The sequence below is a fragment of the Oryx dammah genome, unplaced genomic scaffold (genome assembly GCF_014754425.2).
Source record: "Oryx dammah isolate SB20612 unplaced genomic scaffold, SCBI_Odam_1.1 HiC_scaffold_29, whole genome shotgun sequence".
In the NCBI taxonomy this organism is placed as follows: Eukaryota; Metazoa; Chordata; class Mammalia; order Artiodactyla; family Bovidae; genus Oryx; species Oryx dammah.
The window spans coordinates 10581088-10590367 of record NW_024070213.1 but is presented as its reverse complement, the minus strand read 5'-3'; the positions used below and the strand labels follow the sequence as shown (position 1 = coordinate 10590367).

The window sequence follows — 9280 nt, the reverse complement described above, 5'->3', positions numbered from 1 at the left end:
CCTCTCCTCTGGAGCTGATGTCTGGTGACATCAGAGTCCTCTCCTGTGGAGCGAGTGTCTGGTGACATCACAGTTCTCTCCCGTGGAGCTTGTGTCTGGTGACATCGGAGCCCTCTCCTGTGGAGCTGGTGTCTGGTGACATCAGAGCCCTCTCCTGTGGAGCTGGATGGAGCTGGCGTTCTGATATAATCAGTGCTGAAGGCATCTCTGGATGCCTGGGAGCTCCCTTCCAACCATTTTGTGGACTGCATGAGGAAACCAGTCTTGGCTCGACTTAGACTCAAAGCTCAGAGTTGGGAAGCTGCTTCTTTACTGAAGTTCTACTCTGTCTCCCCACAGGCTCCTCCTCCAAGTTCCTATCTCTGCTGACGTTGCTGCGCCAGCTCTGGGACTCTGCAGTCAGCCACTTCTTTTCTCTGCCCTTCAGTAAGAGCCTGCTGGCCGCCTTGCTCCTTTGCCTCCTGGTGTTGAGGTTTGATCCAGGTGAGTGAGGGCACCTGCCTCCCCACCCACCCTCCCAGGACAGGGCGATTGACCAGGGCTGGGCCTGGGAGCCCTCCTGGGGGTTTTCCCTGGTCTCATCTGCAAGGAGGAGTTGCTGAACCTAAACTAGAGCCAGCCCACCTTGAAGGAGAGACCAGTCCTGGAGAAAGTCCCCTCTGCCTTGTCGACTCTGGACGTCTAGGGTGAACTCTGAGTAGAGCCTCAGAGTTGGTTTATTTTGTTTTTGGCTGTGCTGGGTCTTCGTTGCTGCACGCAGGCTTTCTCTCGTTGTGGCAAGCAGGGGCTGTTCAGCAGTTGTGGTGCCACACCCAGGCTGTAGAGCATTTGGGCTCCAGTAGACGCAGTGTATGGGCTTAGCTGCCTTGCAGCACGTGGGGTCTTCCCAGACCAGAGATCAGACACTAGCAGGCAGATTCTCAACCCCTGGACCACCAAGAAGTCCCCTCAGAATTAAAAAAAGGAAAAAGAAAGCTTCATCATAATGTGTTAAAAAGTTACATTAAATTAAAACATATTATATTGTAGAAATACAATTACAATAGGAAAAATATATTTTAGGGAATTTGGAAAATAGAGAAAAGTATAAAGGAGAAAACAAATCACCCTTCAACAGCTGCTGTAATCGTTAGTCTTTTTCTGGATGTAGATGCAGTTTTCCTTGTTGTTAAGTATTCTTTCTCTCTTCTAGTTTTATTGAGATATAATTGACATTCATCACTGTATAAGTTTAAGTTGTAGAGCATAATGATTTGACTTACATACATCATGAAATGATTCCCACAGTATGTACAGTAAACATTTATCCTCTCATGTAGATAAAAAAAATTTTTTAATAGAAAAAAAATTTTTTTCCTTGTGATGAGAAGCTCTTAGGACTTTCTTAACTTTTGTATGTAACATACAGCAGTGTTAATTATATTCATCATGTTGTACATTACATTCCTAATACTTATTTATCTTATAACTAAAAGGACTTTTTGACAGCCTTCTTCCAGTTCCTCATCCCCCTATAAGTATTCTTTAAAACATGGCTTTAGGGAATTTCCAAGCAATCTAGTTGTTAGGACCCCATGCTTTCACTGCTGAAGGCCTGGGTTTGATTCCTGGTCAAGGAAATAAGATTCTGTAAGCCATGAATTGTGGCCCTCTCCCCACACACACACAAAAAAAAGGTTTTAAAACTTTACACAACTAAATAATATTCCAGCTTTCACTAACTTCCATAATTGATTTTACAGTGCCCTGTTTTTGAACATTTCAGTGATTCCTTGTTATTTCTTTGTGTAATTAATCTTTATTGCAGCGTAGTTGCTTTCCGGTGTTGTGTCAGCTTCTGACGCACAGCACAGTGAGTCGGCTGTGTGTGTATACACCCCCTCCCTTTGGCCCCCTCCCATTCAGGCCGCTGCCGCGCCGAGTAGAGCTTCCCGCGCTGCACAGCGTGTCCCCGTCAGCTTTGATTTTGCACATAGTATTGATAGTATATGTATGCGAATCCCATTCTCCCAACTTCCTCCCGCCTTCCACCGTGGCATCCATGCATTTGTTTCCTATGTCTGTGTCTCTGTTTCTGCTTTGCAATAAGGTCATCTATACCACTTCTCTAGATTGCACAATATATGTGTTAATATACGATACTTGTTTTCTCTTTCTGACTTAACTTCACTCTGTGACACCCGCTCGGTTCATCCATGTCTCTGCAAGTTTCGTTTGTCCCTTTTATGACTGAGTAATATCCCACTGTGTGCGTGCTGCATCTTCGTCCATTCCTCTCTTAGAGGATCTTTAGGTCGCTTCCATGTCCTGGCTGTTGTAAACAGTGCTGCTGTGAACATTGGGGTGCACGTGTATTTTGAATTATGTTTATTTCTGTATATATGCCCAGTAGTGGGGTTGCTGGGTCATATGGTAGCTGTATTTAGTTTTTAAGGAACCTCAATACTGTTCTCTATAATGGCTGCACCAATTTACATTCCCACCAACAGTGTGGGAGGGTTCCCTTTTCTCTACACCCTCTTCAACATTTATTGCTTGTAGACTTTTTTTTTTTGGTGGGGGGCAGGGAGGGGGGACTTCCCTGGTGGCTCAGACAGTAAAAACGTCTGTCTACAGTGCGGGAGACCCTGGTTTGATCCCTGGGTTGGAAAGATCCCCTGGAGAAGGAAGGACAGCCCACTCCAGTATTCTTGCCTGGAAAATCCCATGGACAGAGGAGCCTGGCAGGCTATAGTCAATGGGGTCGCAAAGAGTTGGACACAGCTGAGCGACTTCACTTTCACCTTTGATGGTGGCCATTCTGACCAGTATGAGGTGATACCTCTGAACATTTTGATGATTTCTTGCTGTTTTCTACTGTGCTCTTTCCCGAGGGTGAATTCCTCAGACCTTGTGAGCACTGGGCCAGAGGTTAGGAGCTCACTCGTGAACTTTTCTGTGTGTGACTTTGTGTGAGTTATAACCTAACCTCTTCTCATGAATTTAGACTTAGGGTTGTATAACTTTCAAATCTGAAAGGAAAACTGGAAACCCTTAATTTCAATCCCTTCACTTTGATTTTCTTTTTCGGTTGGGAAACCTAAGAACCAGAGAGAAGTGACTGCTCCAAGGTCACACAGACATTCTATCTGCTGCTCTTCATTTATCCCCAAATCCTGCTGTGTTCCCACTTCCCTTTTTCTTGTCTGGGAGCTGTTTCTGCACAGCTCAGCTTGTCCCTTGTCCCCATGGCTGGTACCGAGCAGGAGATCCCTCTGAACAGCTCCGTTTGCTTGAGGAGAGAGTCACTGGTTAGCCCTTTGGAAAGCTGAGGAGTCTGTGTTCAGTCCTGTCCACCCTCTGACCTTTTACTTTATTCCAGAGACTTAGTAAAAATTAGAAAGATTTTTGGGGTTCTTAGGAGTCCTTCAGTCTCAGAACCCTGGTCTTCTGAGTGGGGATGGCAAAGGGCTGTTCCAGGAGCACTCAGGACAGTCCGTGCAGGTTGGTGAGAGCCCAGGGCTGGACTGTAATTAGAACCTGCCCAGGAGGACGTGAAGAAGGTGGACTGGAATAGCTTTCTTAAAAGTAACATATTTCTTTTTAAGAAGGAAGAAAGTTTATTAAAAAATCAGTAATTCAAATAAAGAAAAACAAACCAAAGCAGCCAGCTCAGCTCCCATTCAAAAGAGGCTCTTTTTACTTTTATTGTTAATATAATTAACTTATGATAAAAAGAGGTACTATTGTGGCTTGGCTTCAAACTTAAAAGGTACGAAGAAGAATGTAGTGAAAAGTCTCTTCCCAAATTCATCTACATATAGGCAGCCACCATTACCAATTTTTTAGTGTTAAAAAGTTAGATTAAAACATAATAAATTTGGATCTTTTTCTCAGCAAACTGAAGTTTTCTCTCATCCACATAAAGAAAATACAACCCAGAGATTATATTCTGGAGAAAGGGAAGTTCTCTCCTGTTGGGAGGGGAGGAGGGGCACTGGCATGGTCACTCCCCAGGTGGGAGAGTTTTGCGGGGAGGAGTAGCCAAGTGGGGGGCGGGAGGGGTAGGGCGGGCACTGACTGGCCTCTCCCTGCAGCGTCTCCGCGCTCCCTGCCCTTCCTCTACAAGCTGGCTCAGATCTTCCAGCGGATCCGCGAGGCCGTGTCTCCTCCTCTCTGCCGGCTTCCCATCCAGCACTGAGTGGTCTTCCCTGCTCGCCTCAACCCCCAGCGCCTGAAGCCTGCCAGAGGAGCAGAGTCGCTCGTCCTTGGCAGCCTGTTTCCCGCAGCTGGATGAGCCCAGCGTGGCCAGCCTAATTCCAGGGGCACTGTGTCAGGCTGCCTCAACACCCTCCCCTTTGTGCCCCGCTCTGGCGGGCCTGGCAGGTGTTGTGGAGACAAGACGCACAGCCCTGCAGAGGCCCCTGCAGAGGAGGGGTTGTGGGAAGGGAGTGCTTCCTCCTTGGCATTCCTTGACACGATCTGTCTTCCTGCAGAGGCAGGGGTTGGTCTTTGAGGCCAGAGGTTCACGCAGCTGGAAATTCAGAGCAAGGTCCTGGTTGGGGGACCTTGGCCTTTCACTTGCATGGAACACTTAGCTCTGAAGGTGGTCCCCGGGACAGGCTCCGTAGTCTGGTCTGGTTCATCAATCCCCCCTCCTTGCCCAGCCCCGAGATGTGCCATGGGCTGCCCTCTGCTCACGCTGAGCGTGGCTTCCTGAGCCTCAGGTCCTCTTCTAACTCGGTAAGGGGATCTGGCAGCTGCATCCTGGGCTAAGCTCAGTGTTCCAGCCATCAGTGGCCAAGCGGGGCTGTGTGAGGAGGTGTCTCTGCCCTCTCCCGCCTGCTGCCCCGCAAGGTGATGGTGTGTGCTCTGCCTCGCTGGTTCCTTCACCAGCTTTGCCGCATCCCTGGCACGCCCTGTGGCTGGCTCCCCCCTTTCTGTGTCCTGTTCCAGTTATGTTCTGCTGTTCGTATAACACACAAGTGTTTCTGCTCCTCTGTCCTTGGAAAGTAGGCCAGCCTCCAAAGCTGATGCACTGAAAATGGAGCGGATAATCAGGGGAGCTGGAAGGATGTGTGGAGGGGGCTGGGCAGAGGGGAGGCTTGGGAGGCAGTGAACGATGTTACTCCTCGTCTGGGGGTGGGAGAGAGTAGGGCCCTGCGATTGTGCAGCTGAAATGTTTCAGTGCTTTCTCTCAGTGGCTGCAAGAATCCTCCCTGTCTCTGCAGGGACGTGGAGGCCATTGCTGTGGGGCTGGGGGGTGGAGGCGCCTAGCAGGCCAGGAAAACCAGGGGCTTATCAGCTTCTCATCAAGACCCTCAGGAGCTCCGGGTCAGTGGCATCACTTTCATAAAATGATGAAGTGAGTAAACTTTAGGCCCTGGGAGGTTAAGTCCTAGGGTGTCGTAAAACATGCTGAGAGAAAGGGAGCCCATCAGGCTTGGGGATTTCTCCTTTACAGTGATTTTTAAAACCTGGTCTTGTTCGTGCCACAGATAGAACTCTTGAGCGGCTTCCCCTGGCCTGAGGGTAAAACCCCAGTTCTTAGGGAGTGTAGGGACCTTGGGCACTGGTTTTGGCCAACCACCCCCACCTCACATGGGGCCTGATCCAGCCACTGGCCGTCACGGTTTTCTGAGCACCTCTGCCTTCTGTGTCTGCTGATCCTCTGGAGGCCCAGCTCCCCTCTTGCCTGGTGGGTTGCCTCTGGGAATCTCCTGGCCCCTGTTGCATATGCTTTCTGCAGTGGTGGCCCCATGCCTTGCGACTGTGGGATTCTGGGGCCTCTTTGAAGCTGGGGTGTGTGACTGCAATGTGGAAGTGGGAGGAGGCTGCCCTCCCACCTGTTGGGGTGTGGCTGTTGGGAAGTGACTTAACTTCATTTCTAAGGTGATTCTCCTCTCACAGGAATTTCTGGGTGAGTTGGGTGAGTAAATGAGCCTCCAGGGCAGTTAGCAGCTTCCTGTTCCGGGTAGGAGCCCCATGAGAGGTGGCTGTGTCCTCACTGCCCGACTGAGGGCCGGGGGTTAGAAGGTGTTCAAAGGCATGTCAGAGAATGAGTGGATGTAACTGACGTGACAGCAGCTTCTGCTTCAGTGTGGGGGAGGGTGGTTGTGTTGTGGAAACCCTGACATCTGTCGCCCCAAAGCCTGTGTGACCCTGCTCCAGGCCTCGGGCATCTTGGCCTCCTGTTCGCCTGGTGCTCTGCAGTCTTGTCTGGTATCCAGCCCCAGCTGCCCTCCTTGTCTGGCAAGGAGCTGGACCTGCTGCTCAAGTGGCTGGGCCTTATCTGGGAATGCAGCTGCTGCTCCAGCCGGCCTCAGCACAAAGCCTGATGACATCTGAAGCGAAGGGCGGGCTACCTGGTCAGTCCAGCACCGGTGCTGACCAGAGAGGTCCCCACTAGCTTCAGCCGCCTTTCAACCCTTGAAGTGTGGCTGGGCCAAATCAAGATGTTGTGTAAATATAAAATATACACTGATTGCAAACACATAGAGCTAAAAAGAATGGAGACTCGATAATCTTTATATTGATGGCATATTGAAATGATAATCTGCATATATTGGACTAAATAAAATCTGTTACTACCTGTTTTTTCCACTTTTTTTGTGGGGCTCCCAGAATGTTTCAGCTTGCACGGAGAGCTCGCGTCATGTTTCTGTGGGCCTGCGCTCAAAGCACCCAGTACACAACGGGTCCAGAGAAGTGGCCATGAGGTGGGCCTGCCAGTGTGTGATCTAGAAAGACCCCCATTGCAACCCCTTCTTTGTTAAGGAAATGGAGACCCCAGGGTGAAGTGACCCCCAGGCTACAGCTTGCCTAAGACAGGAGCCCCCTCCACAATCCACATCCCTCACTGCTCACGGTTCCCCTCATGGACCCAAAGACCAGCCACTGGAGCTTGCCGTCCTCGCATGTGCCACCTCAGCCCCAGCAAGTGGGTCGCTCCCACTGGTTCTGAGATAGATACAGCTGGGTTCTCGGGGCTGAGGGGCAGCTGGGGAGACGGTGAGGTAAGGAGCAGCTGGGCTGCGTGGGCTGTCACCGGTGGGGTGGGCAGTAGGGGGAGGACACGGTGCTACCTCTAGAGGGGCTGAGGGTGTATTTCATGGCTTTGGGCAGGTGACACCATGGATATGTTTGCTCACGTGTTCATGGTCTTAAAAACGATGTTTTATGTGTCAAACTGAGAAGGCACAGAGGGTGTCTGTGAAAAAGTGTCTACCTCCTGCTCTGCACCCCTCACCCCCTGCCCACCACTGTTGCCACCTGGATCCTTCCATGTAACTTCTGATGCTCAGCTCCTCTTTCTCCACAGATGATGGCGTGCTGCACACATGCGCCATGCTTTTAAACCCAGTCTTGGGTGTTCGTCCACGTCCACTCTTGCAGAGCTGCCTCACTCTGTTCAGCTGCCCCGAACTCCCTTCTGTGATGGGCTCGCAGTACAAGCCCCACAGCTTTCCTTGTAATGCCGTGGAGCCGTTCCACCCTCTTCTGAGCCCGAGTCTGAGAGAACCAGATGGGCGTCACACCTCTGCTGCCACTTCCTGGCAAACGCAGCCCTCTGTCCAGCCTGCCTGGTACCTTCCCAGCCACAGGGAAGCTGAGCGACAGCCTTTCACGCTCCCAGACGCTCCACTTCTAAGTCGGGTAGCACTGCCTCTGCCAACCACTAAGCCAGCCACGGGAAGTGGCAGAGAGAGGCCTGATGTGAACTGCAGAGAGGGCGTCTGTCCACCTCTCCCCTCTGCTCCCTGGCTGGAGCGGCCCCGGAGTGGTGGGCCGCTGTGTCTGCACCCAGGAGGGGCTGTGGGTTGCCATTCTCGTGTGCTCTGCTCAGGCAAGCTTCCCTCCCTAGGCTTCCCTCACCACCTGCCAGCCCAGTGCTTTGGAACTTGACAAAGCAATTGTTAATGAGGAGATTGCTTCTGTGCCTCTGGAAATCTTGGTTGTTGGATGACAAGGAGCTGAATTAAGAGCAACGGACATGGTACTTGCTTCGGGAGCACGTATGCTAAAATTGGAACGATACAGAGAAGATTAGCATGACCTCTGTGCAAGGATGATACGAATTCGTGAAGCGTTCCATATTTTAAAAAATAGATAGTAAGGGCCTACTGTGTAGCACAGGGAAATCTACTCAGTACTCTATAACGGCCTATATGGGAAAAAAAATCCTAAAAACTGGCTATATATATAGCTGATTCACTTTGTTGTATACCTGAAACTAACAACATGGTAAATCACCTATACTAGAAAAAAGCAGTGGACACGGGGCCCTACTGAAACCCCTATGTGTGCCATTCCTCCAGGGTTAAAGTGGGATCCAGGTATTTTTGGCCAGCCTCCAGGCCACTTGATAAAAACAGATTTAAAAAAAAATTTTTTTTTTTAAAGCAATGGTCATGTATGGATGTGAGAGTTGGACTGTGAAGAAAACTGAGCGCTGAAGAATGGATACTTTTGAACTGTGGTGTTGGAGAAGACTCTTGAAAGTCCCTTGGACTGCAAGGAGATCCAACCAGTCCATCCTGAAGGAGACCAGCCCTAGGTGTTCATTGGAAGGCCTGATACTGAGACTGAAACTCCAGTACTTTGGCCACCTCATGCGAAGAGTTGACTCATTGGAAAAGACCCTGATACTGGGAGGGACTGGGGGCAAGAGGAGAAGGGGACGACAGAGGATGAGATGGCTGGATGGCATCACCAACTCGATGGACGTGAGTCTGAGTGAACTCCGGGAGTTGGTGATAGACAGGGAGGCCTGGCGTGCTGCAATTCATGGAGTCACAAAGAGTTGGACACGACTGAGCAACTGAACTGAACTGAACTGATTGATATATTTTAGAAATTTTAAAAATTGTATAAAAGCAAATTTGGAACTTGTGATCCCATGCCTCTGAGATAACCACTGTAATTTTGGTGGGTTTTTTTTTTTTTTCTGTTTTATCTTTCAAACATCCAGCCCTCTTGGTAACCCCAGTACTTGAGAACCTGTGAAAAAGTGGCTGCAGATGGGGTTTGTTCAGGAGAGTATTAGCTGGCTGAACTGCAGGCTGGCAGAAGGGCCTTGCAGTCAGTGGGCAGGTGGGTAGCCTGGCAGAAAAGCTGATGTAGAAGAGGGGTGGGGGCCACCAGAGCTGCTGTCCCTCCCCAGGCGACCTGGCAGGGCTGGGTTTTATGACCCACTTCTAATTTTAATACTGACCCCCAGCTCTCATTTCACACTGTTGCCAAGCTCCTCTTTTTCAAGCACCTCTGAAACTTTTCATATACCTTTTCTACCATCTGAGAT

The 9280-nt window shown here is 50.0% G+C and overlaps 1 protein-coding gene and 1 non-coding gene across 2 annotated transcripts in view; both read left to right on the top strand.

Annotated features, from left to right (window-relative positions):
• PEX26 (peroxisomal biogenesis factor 26) overlaps nt 1–6582 on the top strand; it is a 10280-nt gene extending 3698 nt beyond the window's left edge. Inside the window, exons 4-5 of the mRNA XM_040233627.1 lie at nt 340–483; nt 4077–6582. Coding sequence (XP_040089561.1) covers nt 340–483; nt 4077–4180 — 248 coding nt within the window. The 3' untranslated portion in view covers nt 4181–6582. The remainder of the gene's footprint in view (nt 1–339; nt 484–4076) is intronic.
• Nucleotides 6583–7975: 1393 nt separating this feature from the next.
• Nucleotides 7976–8080, top strand: LOC120859016. The gene has a single exon (XR_005720031.1). It is a non-coding gene; the product is annotated as a U6 spliceosomal RNA (small nuclear RNA).
• The last annotated feature ends 1200 nt before the right edge of the window (nt 8081–9280 follow it).